The sequence below is a fragment of the Mustela lutreola genome, chromosome 2 (assembly GCF_030435805.1).
Source record: "Mustela lutreola isolate mMusLut2 chromosome 2, mMusLut2.pri, whole genome shotgun sequence".
Classification (NCBI taxonomy): Eukaryota; Metazoa; Chordata; class Mammalia; order Carnivora; family Mustelidae; genus Mustela; species Mustela lutreola.
The window spans coordinates 68,268,210-68,291,510 of record NC_081291.1 but is presented as its reverse complement, the minus strand read 5'-3'; the positions used below and the strand labels follow the sequence as shown (position 1 = coordinate 68,291,510).

The 23,301-nt window shown below is 42.4% G+C and overlaps 1 protein-coding gene across 1 annotated transcript; it reads left to right on the top strand.

Moving 5' to 3' along the window:
• The first annotated feature begins 16,345 nt into the window (after positions 1 to 16,345).
• LOC131825542 (uncharacterized) lies at positions 16,346 to 20,703 on the top strand. The gene is given in 6 exon segments (XM_059165027.1): positions 16,346 to 17,085; positions 17,210 to 18,267; positions 18,270 to 19,045; positions 19,048 to 19,724; positions 19,780 to 20,117; positions 20,120 to 20,703. Coding segments are annotated over 6 exon segments (4,173 nt in total).
• Positions 20,704 to 23,301: the final 2,598 nt, after the last annotated feature.

The window sequence follows — 23,301 nt, the reverse complement described above, 5'->3', positions numbered from 1 at the left end:
TTAGAGCAAATAAATGTTAAATATTATTTTTTTCAGGATTCAATATCCTGTATCTGCTTGTCTCATTTTAGAGACAGATTTTCAACTCAAAAGCAATGTAAACAATCACACACTTATAAATATATTTTATTTTACCTTACTGTTCTCTATTTAATGAAGTATTTAGCACTTCATTACATTTTAAAAGAAATGGTGGGCATTGCCGTTTATTTAATAATAGAATTAACAGAACTAAGGAGGAAGTTACAGAGAAGATATATGAGGTATTGGTGAAGTAATTATTCCTTTGTGGCTTAATCATTAAAGACCATAAGCCAATAAGCCATGTGAAAGTTTACTATTGATGCTTTTCTAGGCACTAAATTTCTATGTGATATAAATATCCTATTTGTAGCATATGATTGTTGGAGACTCAATGAGCCATTTGAATGACAAACAGTTAATACATTACTTTCTGTCCTTTTGCTTTACTCCCACAGTATTTGTAGGAAAAGTTTAATTGCTCCAATGTTCTTTCAAGTAATTGAATTGCTTGTTTGCTATATTTTCTTCCTGATATAAAGAATGGCTGAAAATAATTCATCGTGAAGTTGAGTAATAACCATGAATTTGTGTTACAGGAACATAACGATCTTGGAATTTTTTTAAAAAGCTGTTTCAATTAAATTCAAATAGTAAATGGAGAATTTTTATCAGTACAGGGCAAACATGTTCTACCACTACAATTTCTCATGCCATATTCTCAAATTAATATTCTTCTAAGAATAGCATCAGTTATTTCAGGGCTGAGATTCTTAAAGGTTCAGAAATCATTCTTGAATCAAAGTTCTTCCTGAGAATCAACCTCTTCTTGGCAAATATGACAAATACTGAGTAAGGTCCTGGAGGACGGAGAAACCATCTGAGTCACTGCTGCATCATCTCATAGTTGAGACCCACAGTGGAGACTTAATGAATTCCAATGAAAGGGTTCCAGTGAAAGGCTAGTATTCTTGAAACACAGCATGTGGCAGCCCATCAGAGATCAGGATGCTCATCCGAGATGTGCTCTCAGACTTCACTTCTGCACAGGCCAGCAGAGCAGATAATAACACACCGCTTATGCCTAATCTCATAAAGGATTTTTCTTCTCAAATCATGCTCTAACTATCCACTATGGTGTCAATGATTTATCACTATCACTTTCTTCTCATCTAGGATCTTTCCAGGCATGTGGTGAGGACTAAACTTATTCATTCATTTATGCGTTCATTAATTCAAAATTATTATTGACTGAGTGTTCTGTGCCAAACATTGTTCTACATGCTCAGAGTATGGCAGTAAATACCCTCCCCTCCCCAGCACTTACACTGAGGGGCTCAAAATAAGAGCACAAATGGATCCTGTTTACCACATGTCCAGGTATTGAACAGTTATACGTCTAGCTAACAAAAGCTTGAATAATATGCATTATATATTCCCATCCTAAAAACTATGACTTTATGATATACAGGTTCAAGTTTAGAATGCTCAAACTCCTTGCAAATTCCCACTAGACCATGGCAGTGCAAAAAAGAGAGCCAACCCCTCAGCTGCTGGCCCCCACCTGAAGCCACCCTTCCTCCCTCCCGCCCATCACCCATCCCTCCTCTCACCTTTCTCCTTTTTGTTCTGCAAAGGTCTTCCTGCACACTGTGTGGACTTCTCCAGGAAACTTCTAAGACTGTCCAACTGAGCCTATGCTTTCTGAAAACAACCCTTTTAAAAATTATTTTATTTTTAATTAATTAATATTTTTATTTATTTGAGACAGACAAAGAACATGAGCAGGATGAGAGGCAGAGGGAGAGGGATAGGCATGCTCCCTGCTGAGCATGGAGCCCCACACGAAGCTCAATCCCAGACCCTGAGATCATGACCAGAGTCAAAGTCAGATACTTAAATGACAGCCACCCAGGGGCCCCTAAAAAACAATTCTTGAGCATAGGAATACACTCAGAAAAAGGGCCAGGTAGACTCATGGAAGGACACTCAGGAACGCCTGATAAAGGAATTCTAAGGTCCTTAATATATACAATGGTCTAGAAAAGGGAGTTAATTCTGTGGATGAATAGATCCTCCTTTCTTCCCACCAGGGGTTCAAAACTTCAGGACTTCCAATGACTCCAGTGACCCAAAGCCATGAGAGCAGACCAATTAATAAAGGAGGTGTCCTATCTTTGGGACCTCCTTATCAATCTTGCAGACTTTACCTTTTCTTCTCTGCCTGTGAAATTATCTGAGCCTAGAGTTTCCTTTTGGGGAATTTTTTAAAACTATGAATTCAATTTCTTTAATAGCTATAGTACTATTCAGGTTATCTATCCTTGGTGAATTTGGGTTATTTGTGGTTTTCAAGGAATTACTCCATTTCATTGAAATCACCAAATTTGTGTAATTGCAATTCTAATATCTTCCAATGTTTGTGATATTTCCTTATTATTACTTTCTTATTAGTATTTTAGTATTTTATTACTCTTTCAGTACCTGTGAGTTCTCTGTTGAGATCCTTTCTCATTCTTGATCACAGTAATTTGCAAATTCTCTTTTGCTTTGTGAGTATGGCTAGAGGTATAACAATTTCATTGACCATTTCAAAAATAAGATTTTGGTTTCTTTGATTTTTCTATATTAGATTCTGTTTTTATTCTAACTGACTTCTGCTCTTAACCTAATTATTGCTGTCCTTTCCCTTTTCTTTTCCCTACTTTCTTAAGGTGGAAAATTAGGTTGTTGATTTCTTTTTTATAAAAGAAGTAAGGTCAGGGTGCCTGGATGGTTCAGTTGGTAAAGTGTCAGACTCTTGATTTCAACTCAGGTCATGATCTCAGGATTGGGAGAACAAGCTCCGTGTCTCGGCTCTTCACTGAGTGTGGAACCTGCTTTAGATTCTCTCTCACCCTCTCCCTCTATTCCTCTCCCCAACACTTGTGTGCTCTCTCTTTAAAAAACAAACAAACAAAAGTAAGGTCTTCTTTTATAATGTAAGTTGTCATGAATTGAATTGCGTCACTCCTAATTTCATATACTGAAATACCTGAGAATGTGACCTTGTTTGGAAATAAAGTCTTTGCAGATGTAATTAAATTATAATGATTTCATTCTGCAGTAGGATGGGTCCCTAATCCAATATTATGGAGTCCTTATAAGGAGAAATTTGGATGCACACATGTAAACAGGGAGAATACCATGTGAACACAAACATGACCTTCTATAGGCCAAGGAGAGAAGCCTAGAAAAGAATCTTTCCTCACAGCCCTCAGAAATAAATAACTTTGCCAACTCCTTGATTCTATACATCTAGCCTTTAGAACTGTGAGACAATAAATGCTGTCTAAACCACTCAGTTTGTTCTATTTTGTTATGATAATCCTGGAAAACTAAAAGATTAACCTTTAATGCTATAAATTTCCCTCTAAAGCACTGTTTTAGCTGTATCTTGAAAATTTAGATATTTTTTATTTTCATTTTTGTTCTATAAAAATATTTTCTGATCTTCCCTGAGACTTCTTTTTTGGTCCTTGTTTGAATAATTGTGTGCTGTTTACTTTTCAAATATTGAGGGATTCTTCAGCTACCTTTCTGTTGGTTCTTTCTTGATTGGTTCCATTACAAGTAGAAAACAAAATTTTTAAGACTTCAGTTATTTTTACAGTTTGTTCTATGATGTAGGATATGGTAACTCTTGGTAAGTGCTCATTTGAACTTAAAAAGAATATGTATGCTACTTTTGGTGGGTGGAGTGATTTATAAATCTCAATTAGATCTAAGTTTATTAACTCTCTACTGATCTTTATCTCTACTCTTACTATTGATTATTTAGAAAATAGAATAAAAGTCTTCAACTCTGTGAATTTAATTTGTCCATTTTTCCTTTCAGTTCTATCCACTTTCACTTCATGTCTTTTGAAACACTTTGGCATGGGGCATACACATTTAGAAATCTTATGGGGTTTTTTTGTTTGTTTGTTTGTTTGTTTGTTTGGTGAATGGACCCTTCTGTCACTATGTAAAGTATTTCTGTATTTCTGTAAATTTCCTAAGCTCTAAAGTTGATGTTGTCTGATATTAACATAGCCACCCAAGCTATTTTGTTTTTACTATTAGTATATACATGGTATATCTTTTCCATCCTTTTACTTTTCACCTATGTATAACCTTGTTAAAGTATTTAAAGTGAGTTCCTCATAGACAAACTCATATTTTAGAAGGGATTCTAATAGCAGTGTAATTGTTAAGTTCTTACTATCTAACAGGTACTTTCTAGGTGCTGCAAATAAGGCATAGAGATTACACTGTTTTACGAAGTCCAAAGAAAGAAAATTTACTCATTAGTTTAGTACATAAAATTTGTATTGTGAAGTCAAATTCAGCTTCATAGAGTTGTAATATATACATAATATTTTATATCTGTCTGCCCTGGACGGAGAAACTGGTGCTATGAACAGGACACTTTTTCTTCAGGATATGACCACAAAGGAGTCCAGGGTACAGATTCTGGCATTGAATATAATAATAAGTTAAACTTTGATAATGATCTTTTTCTGGCTGGATGTGTCAGCCATGCAATTTTCTGCAGGGACCAAATACTATCTAAAGAGCCTTTCTTCCAAAAGACTCCTCTTTGCTTTCATTGCATTCTGACCATCAGTTTCCTGATTGTAATTGCTATCCTGTAACACCTTTCCACATGTCAATTTCCAAAATTATAGCTTGGTTTGTGATGATTACAGTTTAAGGGGTGTTTCCTGTTTCCTAACCACTGGGAGTTACCACTATTAGTCTGCAAATTACTGTGTAGTAAAGGCTATTTTTGTGGAGGCTCCTGCGGATGGCTAACTTCTAAGGGAGACTTGTCTTTATTTCTATGTGGAAACATTTCTCCAGCCTCATGCTAGATACCAGAACCCATATGGCCTATGAGAGAAAGGAAGTCAGACTTCATTCTACTTACACCCAACCCAAGACTCTAAGATCAAAGCAGAGACAGAAGATAAGTGAAGCAGGCTGAATCACAAAAGGATATCCTAGAAGTAAGTAAACAGGCTGAGACCTACAGAGGATTTGGGAGGACTAGCAATGAGCTAAAGAGGATGAGAAATCACTATTCAAGGATGATGGAGCATGGTGGGAGGGTATGTGCTTTTTACCGATATAAAAGGTCAAGTTCAGCTAGTTGTGGTCAAATAAGAAACAAAGGTCTTCATCATTGGAGCCTACCAGAGAACTATGGATTCCCAAATTTTCAAGAAGCTTAAAGGCCAAGACATGATACCACCTAAAGACAAAGATCCAGAGAAATAATATAAGGATCCAGCCGTTAGATTGATTTGGTGTTATAGGTTGGTTTCATTAGGAGATAGTGATGAAGATTACTATACAAAATTATTAGGTGTCCATCAACAGAAAAATGGGTAAGGAAAAGATGGAATATATACATGACAGAATATTATGCAACCATAAAAAGGATGAGATTGTGCCATTTGAGACCATGGATGGACCTAGATAGTATTATGCTGAGTGAAATACATCAGACTGAGAAAGAAAATGCCATAATTCCACTCATAAGTGGAATTTAAAAGGTTAATATCCAAAATATATAAAGAACTTACACAACTCAACACCAGAAAACAAGTAATTCATTTTAAAGTGGACAGAAGACATGAATAGACATTTGCCCAAAGAAAATGTATAGATGCCCAAAAGACATATGAAAGCATGTTCGATATCACTAATCATGAAAGAAATGCAAATCAAAACCACAATGAGATATGACCTCACACCTGTCAGAATAGCTAAGATCAAAACACAAGTAAAAACAGGTGTCGGCGAGAATGTGGAGAGAAATGAACCTTCATGCATTGCTGCTGGGAATGTAAACAGGTGCACCCATGTGGAAAACCGGAAGTTCCTCAAAAAATTAAAAATAGAATTGCCAGAAGATCCAATAACTCCACTACTGAGTAATTACCCAAAGAAAACAAAAATACTAATTCAAAAAGATAGACACACCCCTATGCTTCTTGCAGCATTATTTACAATAGCCAAATTATGGAAGCAACCCAAGTGTCCACCAATAGATGAACAGATTAAGAAGATGTGGTATATGTATACAATGGATTATTAATCAGTCATAAAAATAATGAAATCTTGCCACTTGCAACAATGTGAATGGATCTAGAGAGTGAAATAAGTCATTAGATAAAGAGAAATACAATTTGATTTCACTCATATGTGGAATTTAAGAAACAAAACAAAGGAAAAAAGAGAAACAAAAAAAACAGACTCTTTTTTTTAAAAGATTTTATTTATTTGGCAGAGAGAGAGAGAGAGCACACAAGCAGGGGAAGGAGCAAGCAGATGGAGAACGAAAAACAGGCTCCCTACTGAGTAAGGAGCTCGATTCCAGGACCTGAGGCTCATGACCTGAGCCAAAGTCAGATGCTTAACCAACTGAGCCACCCAGGTGTTCTAGAAGAGCAGACTCTTAACTATAGAGAACAAACTGATGGTTGCCAGAGGGAAGGTAAGTAAGGCGATGGGTGAAATAGGTACAGGGGATTAAGAATACATTCATAATTTTGATGAAGTCCCAAAAGTTTATTTTCGCTTTTGTTTCCTTTGCCTTTGGAGACATATCTTGAAAGAAGTTGCTGTGGCTGATATCGAAGATATCGAACATTACTGCCTATGTTCTCCTCTAGGAGTCTGATGGATTCCTGTCTCACGTTGAGGTCTTTTATCCATTTTGAGTTGATCTTTGTGTACGGTGTAAGAGAATGGTCAAGTTTCATTCTTCTACATATAGCTGTCCAGTTTTCCCAGCACCATTTATTGAAGAGACTGTCTTTTTTCCACTGTATATTTTTTCCTGTTTTGTCGAGGATTAATTGACCATAGAGTTGAGGGTCCATATCTGGGCTCTCTACTCTCATATGGTTTCACTTATTTGTGGAGTATAACAAATATCATGGAGGACAAGGGGTGTTAGAGAGGAGAAGGGAGTTGGGGTAAATTGGAAGGGGAGGTGAATCATGAGAGACTATGGACTCTGAAAAACAATCTGAGGGTTTGAAGTGGCAGGGGGGTGGGAGGTTGGGGTACCAGGTGTGGGTATTATAGAGGGCCTGGATTGCATGGAACACTGGGTGTGGTGAAAAAATAATGAATACTGTTTTTCTGAAAATAAATAAATTTTAAAAAAGAATACATTCATAATTTTGACAGCTGTGGCCATTGCTGCTATAAACATTGGGGTACATATGGCCCTTCTTTTCACTATGTCTATATCTTTGGGGTAAATACCCAGTAGTGCAATTGCCAACTCTTGTATAAACATGGACGGGACTGGAAGAGATTATGCTGAGTGAAATAAGTCAAGCAAAGAGAGTCAATTATATAGTTTCACTACTTGTGGAACATAAGGAATAACATGGAGGACACTGGGATAAGGAGAGAAGTGACTTGGGGGAAATCAGAGGAGGAGAGGAACCATGAGAGACTGTAGACTCTGAGAAAAATACTGAGGGTTTTGGAGGGGAGAGGGGTGGGCGGTTGGGTGAGCCTGATGGGGGGTATTAGGGAGGGCACGTATTGCATGGAGCACTAGGTGTGGATGTGGTACAGAAACAATGAATCTTGGAACACTGAAAAAATAAAATAAATTTTTTTTAAAAAGAATACATTTATCTTGATGAGCACTGAATAATGCAATGAATTGTTGAATCATTATACTGTACACTTGAAACTAATATGACACTATATTTTAATTATATTTTCATTTTAAAGTAATGAATTAATTAATTACAAATAAATTCTGAGAGAAGTTACTAAAGAATCCCAGGGAACCTCTCTTCCTAAGGGAAACTTAGGAAAGAAAGAAAACATGGCTCCTTCTGGTAGGGTTGTCTTGAAGTCATAAGACATACTGCTTGTCTCCCCCCCTTTACTGTTGATTTTGGATCCCCTTCATCCTCAGCTAATACCTCTGCCTGTCTCAGTGGCTTATCTTATGACATGATTGATTATTGCATTCCTAAAGAATCTGTGCCTCTGGTCACAACCATGTTCTTAGGCCAGGCTGCTGCCTTTGTCTTTTTGCCATGAAAACTGGGCAAAGGTCTCCCAAAAGGTGCCCAAGTGCATATTTGTACACCAAACATATTCTTCCATGCCCCATATATCTCTTCCTCCTCTTGATGATCATTGACCATCCCTTCCAAGATTATGACTTTTCCTGTTTACAGTTCTTCCCTGGCCAGGGGTATTTATAGTATCCAGGTAGTAGCCATAGCTTGTGGCTCAGTGAGAATCTTTCTATATCTCTCAGGTTGGAAGGGTTTCACCTCTGGCAACTAACATATCTAAACCCTTAGAATCCAGAGTTTTGCATATAAGAAGCAAAAATTTCCCCTAAGGGAATCACTGGGACTCACAATGGATAGTACACTTCTGCTTCCACCTCTTTGTTTACAGACTAATGGATTCTACCTATTGGAGACATAACATATATAAGAGTTTTTGCCATTCTTGTGCTCTTGATTGAGCACACTCAAAATCCAGTCCTTGTGTATGTACAGCTCCTACCCGTAGACACTGGCTAGGTTCTGCAACGCCTCTGGAATATGTTGTCTTTGCTCCCTTCTCAAGTCTAGCATGACTCCAGCTAGGTTCTGTTAAAACTTAATCCTGGTCATTGGCCTTGTGGCCTGAAGGGGAGTTAGTGACAGATCCTAAGGAGTCCTCACAGGTTGTCTTCAAGTGGAGAGATCTCTGCATTAACTTCAGGCAAAGTGAGAGTACTACCCCTTAACAGGGAAATATGAGCCACTGCAGCTGGCATAGAGGGATCACAGAAATCTAAAATCTAAATCTAATCTAAATCTAAATACAAATCAATTCAAATGCCTCATCCCACACATCAGTGTCCCATCCTCTCCCAAAAGTGGCAATGATTTTAGAAAAGTACGCTTGCCTAGGTTGAAATGTTCATGCTTTTTGGAGCTCTATTACTTTCCTGATTAAGACCTGTGTCTGTTCCACAGCTTTATTTGCCCTCTAGCTACAGGAGGTGAAAGACTCCTTGTGTGCGACCATGTAACCTCTACAGCCCACATTAAGCTTTTAATTGCTGACTAACCACACTCGGAATTCTCTCATTTTTCCAAAGTATCGATAATATTTAACAACAACCACCCAATTTCACTGCCCTTACAGAATATACTATATACTACGTAGAGTATGGAGCATACTATTTCCCATCACATTTTGCAAATGCATAGCCCCTGCTCCTGTGTTTCCTGCCACTGCAATGTCATTCCAGTTCACCAAGGGTAAATTTTTGACAAACACCCAGCAATATACCAGGGATAATCTGTAATCCAGGTTGGGGTTTCACTGCCAGCTATGTTGGAAAGGACCTGAATTCCAAATGTCTCCTTGGTATCTTCTTTCTTCGACCATTCCTGGCACCAGCTCTCACAGGATATGTTCCCAGGAAAGCAGACTAAGATGAAGATTAGCACATGGAGAGTTTACTAGGGAATATTCCTATGAGCAACAGCAAAGAAAGGAAGGGCAAGAAGTAGACTGAGCAGAGGAAGAACTTGGCTATGATGCAGCCTTAACAAAGGCTTCAACTGATAGCAAGGGAGATCTGAAATTGAGATAGTCCTTCAGAGGTTCCCCAAATTGGGGTGAGGTGTCCAGGCCATTATGTTCTTGCCTCAGCCAGTAATTGCATATAGAAAGAGGGTGTGACTTTGGAAAATCCTGCTCCAGTGAACTAAACTACTCTTTGCTGGTAGTATTCTTAGGAGCTGGGGAAATAAATCCTTTCATCCTACAATGAGATCTAGAAGGTCCATCATAGTATCCACTACACTGAGGTATATGGAGAGAGCTTGGTCACACAAGTTAGGTTAAGGTCCCAAATGCTTTAGCTAAAATGAAGCTCCAAATTGAGGCAGAGCAAGGAAAATGCCAGCGTGATGCCCTGTGCTTCTATACCTCCTCCTTCAGTTTTCTGGAAGAATGACTGGTATGAGCTTGGGATGGGCAAAGTCTATGAATGATGAGACATGGTGGTCTGTGGCCCTGGCTGTGGGGGTTACAGAGCTATGAGCACAGAGAGAAACCTCACAGACCCCACTGTGGCAAAGGAGACCCCAGGATTTCTTATGTCTTTAGAAATACAGCTTTTGGTATCAAACAGAAGACTTCCAAATACTTATTAGGGTACTCCTTAGGGTTTTCTAAGTGAAAAAACTCAAATCTGAGCTTAGGAATAATTCGTTAAAATAAAACGTTGAATTTTCAAATACTAAATTAAAAATTCTAACAAAGTCGAAATACTTGGGTAAATTTTTATAAAATTGGGCAGTTGAGAATAATTTATCCTTATAAGATTTTGATTTCTACAGTTTGAGGTTATGATTTTTACAATTACTTACAATTGCATGTGTTTAAAGTTGAAGGAAATATGAGCCAGTTCCCGATGCAAACAAAAACAACCCACTCTTGAGCTTCTACAACAGCTCAGCTCTGGCTTCTGGCTGCAGACTCCCTGCCTTCTCTGCAGCCATGAGACCCTGCTTAAAAATCCCTGATGGTCATACACTGTCGCATGGTGAGGTATGCATGGCCATGCTGGGTTTGATCTCTGGGGCATTTGCAGTTTCAGCTCTGTCTCCCCAGGACCCTAAAGCATCCAACTATCTGTGTTCCCCTCACCTGTGCAGGCAGCACTCCATTGGTCAGTCACTCTCCTCACGTCCCTAAAATGGTGACCTATTCTACCACCCCATGCTGCCCCTTCCATCGGATAATTTGAAATTTCTTAAATGGAAGGTCATCAAGGAGCCTCCCTCTCACAGTTCCCCCGACCTGAGTGAGCAGAGTACAGGGCAGTCCTGAGAATTACACAAGAGGGGAACCACACAGGTAAGTCCTCACCAAGGCACAGGCACCCCTAGAGACTCTGGGTGACAGTACTTGGGTCAGATGCCTACACATACATCTCAGCTAAAATTTCATAGTAGGAGGCAATGAAATTAGTTCATAAACAACCAAAATTGCTTTTTTGATCTACTAATCAGTCTGCTCAAGGACAGAATGCCCAGATTGCCGTCTCTGCACCTGTCAACTAGTCAGTTAAATGACAACTAAAAAAAAAAATACAAGTAAAATCCACTGTACTTTGATTGCTTGAAGCTGCCTTTTTTTCCTTTCTCTCCCCTCTATCTTATTAATCTTGGTTTTCACTTTATTTCCTACTCAAACTACAACTGACTTCAAGTGTAAGTAAATAATCTTCATGAAAATGACTAAACAGCATGTAAAATAACTTTTCAAATGTATTTGAATAATTCTTACTTGAACCAAACACATAGTAGAATCATATTGTCAGTTCATTTTTATTAGGTTAAGTAGAGTAAAGTTGCTCACTTCAAATAAACACATTTTAGTTAGGTAATTAACATAGTATTCACTCTTCCAACATCCCTAAAGAAGCTCCAAATAGGAAATTTGCTTTAATAACAGCAAACTTATGTCTTGCTCCAATTTGTAATTGCTTTAGGTCATCAAAATTTTGCTTGTTATTATAACTTATATTTACTGAGAAGAGAGGTATTTCAATTAAGTAGAAAAATATATGAATTTGGAGTTTAGACCTAGGCTCTTCCAAATTACAGAACCCCATTAATATAACTAGCCTCTCATCATTTCTCAACAGTAAAATGAGCCCAATAATTTATAACTTTATTAAGAAATTTTGAGGATAAAGTTAAATAAGCAATGTAAACTCTTTGAGAATATGGTTGAGACTGAATTTTGCCCTTTCTTTTTGTCAGGGTGCTCTAATTTGTGAAACCAATCATGCTCTTTGCATACAATTTATACATGTTCCTAAAAAAGATGGGGAAATCTTGATAAACTACTATGTGCTATAGAACTCCCAATATTTAATTCCCCAGGCTGAAGAGGAATGAATTCATGTCAAATGGAGAATGACCAAAAATCTACATGATCACACAGGAAAAGATAAGAGGAAGTCAAATGTGCCATGTTGCTATGATACCAAATATTCCAATATTCTGATTAACAGACCAAGAGAGCAAGTGATAAGTGTATCCTTTTTTAAATTTTTTAAAAGTAGTCTCCACACCCGCATGGAACCCAGTGTAGGGCTCAAACTCAGGACCCTGAGATCAAAACATGAGCTGAGATCAAAAGTCAGACAATTAACCAAATGAACCACCCAGACACCCCATTAAACATCTCTTTTAGCATTAAAATACTGGCATTAGAGAGTCGGGCACTGTTCTCATGTCATTTCTTAAAATTAGGTCTTTGAAGTACCTTTTCAATAGAAATCTGGTGGTAGTTTAGTACTATTAGTGTTGTTGCAAGTCTTTATGTATCTTAAATCAGTTGAATGTTCTTTAAGAGCCAATGAAGAGGTCAGTATTCTCCAAAGAAATTCTTTCATGTCTACTAGGTAATACTAGCGGATGACAAACATAGTTAGCAAGAATGCTCACAGATTAAAAATTCAAATAAACTACAGGGGACCAGAATTTTAAAATTTGAAGCCCATTGAAGATGTTTGTAGTCTAGTACCACCGTCTCATAGGTGAAGAAATTGAGTCCCAGAATAGTCCAGGGACTTACATAAAATCACGAGAAGTGAAAGATGGAGCGAGGTCCCTGATAGATAATTGAATGGTGGGTGGGTGGAAAAAGCCAAGCAAATAAATGAGGCTTAGAAACTAGACAGCTTATAGCAGAATTAGATTAGCTCCTGCTTTTAGGGTGATGAGGCTCTAAGGAAATGATTCTTACTAATCAAATTCATAATAAATGGATTTTTAGGACAATATGTTAAAAAAAATTTCTGGCTATGCCATAATAACCAGAATGCTCTAGAAGTTATCACAATAGGAAAAAGAAATCCTCTGGGTCCAGGGTGTTCTAAGAGCTAAAAACATTCATACTGAAATATCACCCACCTATACACTCACTGCTGAAGTTTTTAAAATGTTAACATTTTGCTATATGAGTTTCAAACTTGTCTGTTTTTTAAAAAAATTCATAAAATAAATATTTAAAAGAATAGTTAAAAGAAATACCTAAACCACACTCTTATCTCTTCCCCAGCCTTCACTCCTCAGGTATCTACCACTGTGAAGACAGTATACGTCATGCTCAGACATGCTTTGTATCTCTCCTGCATATGTACAAATGTATACTAGCCTACATAAATGGTATTCTAATACATTCATCCTTTCCTAGCTTCCTTTTCCCCCTCAACTTTAAGTTTATAGATTTACACATTGTGATACAAAATTTCTAGTTCATTTATATCTTGATTTGAGTTGACCTCAAGTTATTTCTCACTTTTGTACTGTCCCTGATACAATTAATGTTCTAGTATTTGTCTTCTGGGGCACATTTCTTCTTGTGCTCATGTGTATAAGTTCTTCAGAGATAGCCACTAAGAAATGCTATTGTCAAGTTGAAAGGTGTTCTTCAACATTACTAACTATGCCTAATTGCCCTCCAGGGCAGTGGTTCCAATTTACACTTTCAAAGTAAAAGTGTCTCATTTCCCCACATTCTACTCATTGCATCATGTGGTAAGCTGAATAATGGCCTTCCAAAGAAGCCACAGATCCTTGGAACCTGTGAACAGGTTACATTATAATTGCCAAAGGTACTTTGCAAATGTGGGTTTGATATTGGGGAGATAATCCCGTGTGATCCACAGGGACCCAATACCATCACAGGAGTCCTTTATTTTATAAATAAAGAGTGGGGAGAGGCAGAGAAGGAAATGTGAGGACAGGAACAGAGATCAGAGAGAGTCAGAGATCTGAAGATGCTATGCTGATGAACTCCAAGAGGGAGGAAGAGTCCAGGAGGCAAAGAATGCAGGCTTCACCTAGAAGCTGGAAAAAGAAAGGAAGTAGATTCTCCCCTAGAATCTTCAGAAGGAACCAGCCCTGCCAATACCTTCACTTCCACCTAGTAAAAGTCATCTTGAGTTTCTGACCTCCTGAATTGCCAAATAATACATCTGTGTTGCTTTAAGTCACTAAGTTTTTGGAAATTTGTTATAGCAGCAATAAGCAACTATGACACATGATATTAAGGGACAGAGCATTTTGTTTATTTTTTGCCAAAATAAGGTTATAATGATTTGCATTTACCCACCTACTAGTGAGTTTGAGCCTCTTATCATATGTATAGTGGTCATTTGGGTGTTTTTTTTTTCCTCTGTGAATTGCCTGAATTACTTTGCTGATGATCATTTTCTAAATGATTTGAAGAAATCTCTACACCACACTTACTCAAACTCAGCACTCATTGCATTTTGAGCCAGATAGTTCTTTGTTGTGTGGGGCAATGTGTGTATTGCAGGATTTTTAGCAGCATCCCATTGTCCTCAATCAACTAAATGACAGCCCTCCTGAAGTTTTGATGACCTAAATGTCTCAGATACTGCACATTCCCCAGGGGACAAAATCACCGCCCCCTTAGTTGTAAAGCACTGCTCTGTATTTATCTGTGCTGAATATTTCATATGCTAATCTTCGGTCAGTTATTTTTTTCCTAAGACAATGGTTTAATAAATATTTCACATTTAAAATATCACTACAGCCATTCTTATCAATCTTTTACTTTCCAGCTTGACCCTTCTATCTTTTTTATGAAGTGTTACTCTACTGCAATGGTCCTCACACTTTAATATACATAACAGCTAGTTGGAGGGCTTTTAAAACAAAGATAGCTACCTCTGGCGTTGAAAGGCCTGGACAAACCTCACCCCACCCGAAACTTGTTTATGCCCGAAAGAGTTATCAACCAGCTACTTCTGCTTCTGTAAAAAGTACTTGCTCAACGCATGCACCAGGTATAATTTTTTTAAACTTGTTTGTACCCCATCCAAAACTTGTTTGTACCTGCTTATAAAAACCCTGCACTTACTCTGCTCAGGACCTCTCAGCGTCACCAGCAACGGATACGCAGAGGTCCGGGTTCCAACTCGCAATAAATGACCCTAGCTGTTTGGCTTTGACTTGCATCTCTGGTGGTCTTTTGAGGTGGGCATACAAACATCTGGCATTACATTTGGGGGCTCGTCCTGGATACCCCCCCTTCAGGACCACCAGACAACCGGTCAACAGGTCATCGGGAACCGATCAATTCACCCTGGCAGGCGGAGGAAGAGAATCTCTACTCCCATTATCAAAGGATGAAACGCACCTAGCTCCGACTTTTAGCTCTCCGAAGGTCACTATTTACCCCTTCGGACTGACCAACCGGGAGTGCTCATCCTCAGCTAGCCCCTCCGTATTTCTAACTTGTTCCTTCATCTCCCATCCCTTTCACCGGTGCCTCTGTCGCTCCCTGCCTATTCTAGGCGCATTCCTCTTCGTCTTAACCATATTTTTAATCTGGGAACTGCCTGACCAGATGGGGCAAAACTAAAGCACTCCTCTCTCTCTACTCCTGACTAATTTCAAGGATGTTCGGGTGAGAGGCAATAACCTGAGCCTGGATATCCGGAGATCTAAACTCATCACTTTTTGCCGTTCCGAATGGCTGACCTTCGAGGTGGAATGGCCCATAGGAGGCACCATTTGCCTACCCACTATCCTTAAGATCAAGTCCCAGATTCTCTTGCCTGGAAAGGGGGGGCATCCAGACCAAGGCCCCTACATATTGGTATGGCAAGATTTAGTAGAAAATCCCCCTCCCTGGCTAGCCCCCATCCTATCTGCAGGAAACTTCAAGATCCTTGTAGCCCGACCTACAGAACCTCTTAAACCTCGAAACCTGTCCGCGCCCCCTCTGCCTGTCCTCACTGATAGCCAAGATTTACTCAGTTTTGATCCACCCCCTTACCAACTCCCTCCCGCGAGAGCTCAGGCGATAGCGGAGGATCGAGAAGCAATGGCCTCCCCAGCTCCACCTTAAGCAGAAACGGAGGGTCGAGAGGCAATAACCGCCCCCAATCCACCCCGCGGAGGGACCAATGGGCCTGCCGGACACTAGAGGGCGCTCTCAAAGAGAAAACCCTCCCCGCTCGCCAGACTCCACTGTGGCTTTACCCCTTCGGGAGATTGCCCCCCCATCCCATGACACTGGTAACCCTAGACTCCAGTATTGGCCTTTTTCAACCAGTGATCTATATAACTGGAAAAGTCAGAATGCGCGATTCTCGGATAATCCAAAGGATCTCATAGTTCTTTTAGACAGCATCATGTTCACCCACCAGCCCACCTAGGACGACTGTCAGCAACTTCTCCGGATCCTGTTCACCATGGAGGAACGGGAAAGGATCCAGGTGGAAGCAAGAAAGTTGGTCCCTGGGGATGATGGTCAACCAATAGCTAATATGGACCTCATTAATGCAAGTTTCCCTCTGTCCAGGCCTGACTGGGACCACAACGAGGCAGAAGGTAGGGGACGACTACTCATTTATCGCCAGACTCTAATGGCAGGTCTCAGGGCTGCTGCTCTCAAGCCCACCAATTTGGCTAAGGTATATGCAGTAATGCAAGGTAAGACAGAGAGTCCAGCGGCATTCCTAGAAAGGTCGATGGAAGCCTTTAGACAGTATACCCCCATGGATCCCGAGGCCCCTGAGAATCAGGCAGCAGTAGTTATGTCCTTTGTCAACCAGGCAACCCCTGACATTAAAAGGAAGCTCCAGAAATTAGAGGATCTGGAAGGAAAACAGGTTCAGGACCTGCTCCGTATAGCACAACGGGTCTACAATAGCCGGGATACCCCAGAGGATAAACAGCTGAAGGTGACCAAGGAAATGACCAAGGTCCTGGCCACCTTTGTCCAGAGGGAATCAGCCCCTTCAAGGGGAGCTCAGATGGCCCGACAATCTAGATGCCCTCTAGATAATGATCAATGCGCCTATTGCTGGGAAAAAGGGCATTGGGCACGTGATTGCCCTAGGAAAGACCTCCTCGTGAACCAGACCACAGCCATGGGAGCCAAGACCCACTCCCATCCTATCCACACAGGATTCGGATTAGGGGGGACCGGGTTCGATTCCCCTCCCTAAGCCCAGGGTAACCCTACAAGTGGAGGGGAACCCCATCCAGTTCTTGGTTGACACGGGAGCTCAACACTTAGTGTTAACCATACCGTATGCAAAAAATTCAGAAAGATCCTCCTGGGTCCAGGGAGCCACCAGAACTAGGAGATACCCCCGGACCACCCAACGGACAGTTAACTTGGGTAGAGGGGAGGTAACACATTCCTTCTTGGTCATCCCTGACAGCCCCTGCCCCTTACTAGGAAGAGACTTACTCACTAAAATGGGAGCACACATTTACTTCCAACCCGAGTCGCTCAGCTGTCCCATGGTGACCGACTCACGGAACCTGTCATTAATAATACTCACAGTGCGTTTGGAAGATGAGCATCTGCTCTACCAAACTGCACTCCCTTGAGAGCAGGATATCGAGTCCTGGCTACGCTGGTTCCCGGAAGCCTGGGCTGAAACAGGGGGCATAGGGCTGGCAAAACACCGACCAGACCTCTTTATAGAGCTCAAACCTGGGGCCGACCCCGTCTGGGTCAAACAATACCCCCTATCTGCAGAGGTTAAGTCAGGTATCACCCCCCACATCCATCACCTCCTGGACTCTGGGGTATTACGCCCCTGCCACTCGGCTTGGTACACTCCCCTGCTGCCGGTGCGTAAACCCAACAGCAGGGATTACCGGCCAGTGCAAGACTTGAGGGAAGTTAACAAACGGGTTATGGACATACATCCCACTGTCCCCAACCCTTACACGCTCCTCAGTGCCCTGAGGCCAAACAAGAAGTGGTATACCGTTCTCGACCTGAAGGACGCTTTTTTCAGTATACCCTTAGCGCCCACAAGCCAGGAACTCTTCTCATTCGAATGGACAGACCCTGAGAGAGGCATAAATGGGCAGTTGACATGGACGTGTCTCCCGCAGGGATTCAAGAACTCGCCCACCCTGTTTGATGAGGCCCTCCACGAGGATCTAAGTGAGTACAGAAATCAGAATCCCGATATAACGCTCTTGCAATATGTAGATGATCTTTTAATAGCTGCAGAGACTCAACAAGCCTGCCTCCGAGGAACCGAAAACCTTCTTCGAACCCTTGGTGACTTAGGATACCGAGCCTCAGCAAAGAAGGCCCAGATTTGTAAGCCTGAAGTAGTGTACCTAGGGTACTTGCTCAAAGGAGGACAAGATGGCTCACTGATGCCTGCAAGGACACTGTGCTCTGCATCCCCCGACCTACCTCACCACGCCAGGTAAGAGAGTTCCTGGGGACAGCAGGATACTGCCCACTATGGATACCGGGCTTCGCCGAGATGGCCAAGCCTCTGTACGCAGCTTCCAGAAACCAGCAGGATTTTGAATGGATGGAGGAGGCACAATGAGCCTTCCAGCAGATAAAAAAGGCCCTCCTCTCTGCCCCAGCTCTGGGTCTACCAGACATTTCTAAACCGTTCCACCTGTTTGTGGATAAGCATAATGGGGTGGCTAAGGCAGTACTGACTCAAAGTCTAGGCCCCTGGCCTAGGCCCGTAGCATACCTTTCAAATAAATTAGACCCCGTGGCAGCCGGGTGGCCCCCTTGCCTACGGATGATAGAAGCCACTTCCCTAACGGTAAAGGACGCCGATAAGCTGTCCATGGGTCAGGAATTACATGTGACCATCCCGCATGCTATTGAAGGCGTCCTTAAACAACCTCCAGACCGATGGATGAGTAATGCTCTCTTGGTCCATTACCAAGGACTGCTACTGAACCCCTTAAGAATAACCTACACTTCCCCTCGGGCCCTAAACCCTGCATCCCTGTTACCTGACCTGGACTTGGATGCACTCCTCCATGACTGCGCCGACATATTGGCCCAGACTTATGGGCTACGAGATGACCTGCAGGACTACCCCCTTGTGGATGCCGAAGTTATCTGGTTCACCGATGGCAGCAGCTTCGTTCACCAAGGACAAAGGTACACAGAGGGGCCGCGGTGACGTCTGAAACAGAGGTTATTTGGGTAGAGGCATTACCTCTGGGCACCTCAGCACAAAGAGCTGAGTTAATCGCCCTGACCCAGGCCCTAAAGTTGGGGCAGGGCCTCCGGATGACTGTGTACACGGACAGTCGATATGCCTTTGCCACAGCCCACATCCATGGAGCAATTTACAGAGAAAGGGGGAAAGACGAGGGGAAAGACATTAAAAACAGGGACGAAATTTTGGCCCTACTAACGGCCATCTGGGCCCCCAAGAAACTGGCCATAGTACACTGCCCCGGCCACCAGAAACCAAATGATCCGGTTTCCCGGGGAAACAACCTTGCTGACCAGACTGCTCGCCAGATAGCCCATGGGACCATTCCAGTGTTGCCTATACAGCTGCCTGACCCAGGGCCCCGAGAACTGCCACCTCACCCCAAGTACTCTGGAGAGGACATCGCCTGGATGAGCAAACTCCCAATGACTCAGATCAAGGATGGTTGGTGGCAGGATGCCAGGGATAACATTATCCTCCCCGAGGCCTTGGGGCAGACAGTCTTGGAGCGAATTCATCGCATGACCCACTTGGGTTCTAAAAGACTTCAGGCTCCTATAAGGCAATCCAAGCTACTCATCAAAGATATCACCAGGAAGACAGAAGATTACCTCAAGCTGTACAGCCTGCCGTTTCCAGAACGCTCACCCACATCCCACTGTGGCCGGATCCAGAGAAAGGGGGACCCTGCCGGGAGCCTACTGGGAAATAGACTTTACAGAGGTAAAGCCTGGAAAATATGGCTATAAGTACTTACTGGTGTTCATAGATACCTTTTCAGGTTGGACTGAGGCTTTCCCAACCAAGCACGAAACAGCACAGGTTGTAACAAAGAAACTAGTCAAGAACATCCTGCCCAGGTATGGCTTTCCTGTTGTAATAAGATCAGAAAATGGGCCAGCCTTCGTTTCTAAGGTAAGTCAGGGACTGGCTTCCATACTTGGGGTTAATTGGAAATTGCATTGTGCATATAGACCTCAGAGCTCAAGACAGGTAGAGAGAATGAATAGAACCTTAAACCGCTAAATGTTAAATTGACCATGGAGACTGGTGCTAACTGGGTGGCTCTACTCCCCTACGCTCTGTATCGCGCTCTGTATTGGGTACGCAACACCCCATACAAGCTGGGGCTCACGCCCTATGAGATCATGTATGGCAGGCCTCCTCCTGTCATTCCCAAACTCAAAACCTATCTCACAGAGTCGGACCTGGATAACTCCCTCTTGTTTTCCCTCCAAGGCCTGCAGCAGGTCCACAAAAGGATTTGGTCTAAACTGAAGGACTTGTATAAGACAGAGCCACCGCCTGCACCCCACCAACTTTGCCCGGGGGACTGGGTCCTCGTCAAGCGACATCAGCCTGAGAATCTCGAGCCCAGGTGGCAAGGACCTTACCAGATCATCCTGGCCACCTCCACAGCCGTCAAAGTAGACAACATCGCCACCTGGGTCCACCACGCTCACATCAAACCAGTCGACCCCCTGTCAGATCTCATTGGGGAGCCTGACCAGGACATCAGTTGGACAGTGGACCGCAGTAAGGACAATCCTCTAAAACTAACCCTGCGCAGAAAACCTGACCCCCTGCTTCCCCAATAATTAATATGAAACTTTCTCTCTCTGTCCTGCTGTTTACATTCCTGCCATGGTATGGGACCTCCAATCCCCACGCCCCAGCCATTCTGACTTGGTGGGTCACTAATAGTGCGGGCTTAGTAGTTTGGAACATATCACACACAGCTACTCCCTACACCTGGTGGCCTAACTTATACCCTGACGTTTGTAAGTTAGCCATGGGAGCTCCAGCCAACTGGGACGTAGAGAACTACTTCAGCCTTCAGGAGCCCCCTTCACAACTATCCCCCGGGGGCGACTCGGGTTAGATCCTTGGGGAGGCTGTGGGGACTGGAGTCAGCGAAGTATGTTAAGGATGCTTACCTTCTATGTATGCCCCGGGTTCCACAGACCCAGAGGGTGGACCCACTCATGTGGTGGGGCAGCCCACTTTCATTGTCGCAATTGGGGCTGCAAAACTACTGGTGACACTTATTGGAAACCTACCTCAGGCTGGGACTACATAACCGTGATGGCGAATTATTCTCATGCCAGGAGCAGCCCCTGGACACAGAACCCAGCCTGTAAAGACCAGTGGTGCCACCCACTCAAACTAACCTTTACCGAGTCGGGAAAAAGACAACTTAACTGGGTGAGGGGACATACCTGGGGCCTCAGATTCTATAAAGAACGTTATGACGATGGTCTAACGTTCACTATAAAACTTTATATAGAAACCTCTAAAGCCACTATAGGACCCAATCCAGTTCTCGCCTTGCCTCCCCGGAGACCAAAGCTGACACCACCTACACACATGCCAACCATCCCTACCCCAAACTCTGAAAAGCAGCCTGTAGAAATCACGGGCCCTAAGCCAAAAGACACCCACACCCGCCTAACCCAACTAGTTCAGTGCGCCTTTCAAGTCCTAAACTATACTAATCCTAGCACCACAGAGTCCTGCTGGTTGTGTTATGAAACATCACCCCCCTTTTATGAGGGCTTGACCAGTTCTGGAAGTGATAATAGCTCCAGTTCACCTTCAATGTGTCGATGGTCTAACTCCAACCATTGCCTAATTATAATAGCCATAAGTGGACAAGGGACTTGTATAGGACAGGTCCCACAGAACATGCCCACATCTGCAACCAGACTACAGCCATAAATGACACAGAAAAATATCTAATACCACCCCAAAATACCTGGTGGGCCTGTGGACTTACATGATGCATCCATCTGTCAGCACTGAACCGAACTAAAGACTATTGTGTTCTGGAGCATCTTGTACCTCGCCTAATCTACACCCCTATGAGGACGTGATTTCATACTGGGAGGGAGGACCACACAGGGTTAAGAGAGAACCCGTAAGCTTGACTCTTGCACTCATCCTGGGGCTAGGACTAGGAACTGCCCGGGTAGCCACTGGAACCTCAGCCTTAATCTCACAACACCACCACTATCAGGGCCTGCGAGAAGCCATAGATGCAGATATACAGGAGCTAGAATTATCCATCTCAAAGTTGCAAGAGTCAATCAGCTCGTTAGTGGAAGTAGTCCTACAAAAGAGACAGGGGTTAGATCTCCTATTCCTCCAACAGGGGGGCCTCTGTGCTGCCCTTAAGGAGGAATGTTGTTTCTATGTTGATCACTCAGGAGTAGTCAAAGATTCTATGGCTAAGGTGAGAGAAGGGTTGGCAAAGTGGAAAAAGGAGTGAGAGGCAACAAAGGGCTTATTCCAATCCTGGTTTGCCTCGTCCCCTTGGCTAACGACCTTAATCTCTTCCTTGCTGGGACCCGTCTGTGTCTTACTCCTCCTGTTAACTTTTGGACCATACATTTTAAACCACCTGGTAACTTTTGCCAATCAAAGCCTCCAGACAGTTCAAACTCTGGTCTTAAGACAGCAATACCAGCCCCTAGACTTACATGACAACGACTGCACTCATGCCCACGGAGGATCCAAGATTGGCTCCTCAGGTCCTTGAGAGAGGGGGAGATGAAAGGCCTGGACAAACCTCACCCCACCCGAAACTTGTTTACGCCCGAAAGAGTTATCAACCAGCTACTTCTGCTTCTGTAAAAGTCCTTGCTCAATGCGCGGCTAACTAGCTACTTTTGCTTCTGTTCAAATGCTTGCTTAATGCGGGTGCGGGCTCCCAACACCAATCAACCAACACCAGGTATGATTTTTTAAACTTGTTTGTACCTCACCCAAAACTTGTTTGTACCTGCTTATAAAAACCCTGCACTTACTCTGCTCGGGACCTCTCAGCATCACCGGCAACGAGTGTGCAGAGGTCCGGGTTCGAACTCGCAATAAACGACCCTTGCTGTTTGGCTTTGACTTGTGTCTCTGGTGGTCTTTTGAGGTGGGCATACAACGCATCTGGCATTACAGAGTTACTCTGGATGGGGCCCAAGAAATTGCATTTCTAACAGATCCCCAGAGGATGTGATATTGCTGGTCTAGGGACTACACTTTGATAAGGTCATCCATAAAAAAAGATTTTTTAAAATTTTTTCATAGCTTTGCTTTTCCACATGTAGGTCCTGAATCCATCTGGATTTTCTTTTTGTGCATGGTGGTAGATAGCTTTCAAGTTTTCAATTCTTTTCCTCCATATGGATAGGCAATTACATAGC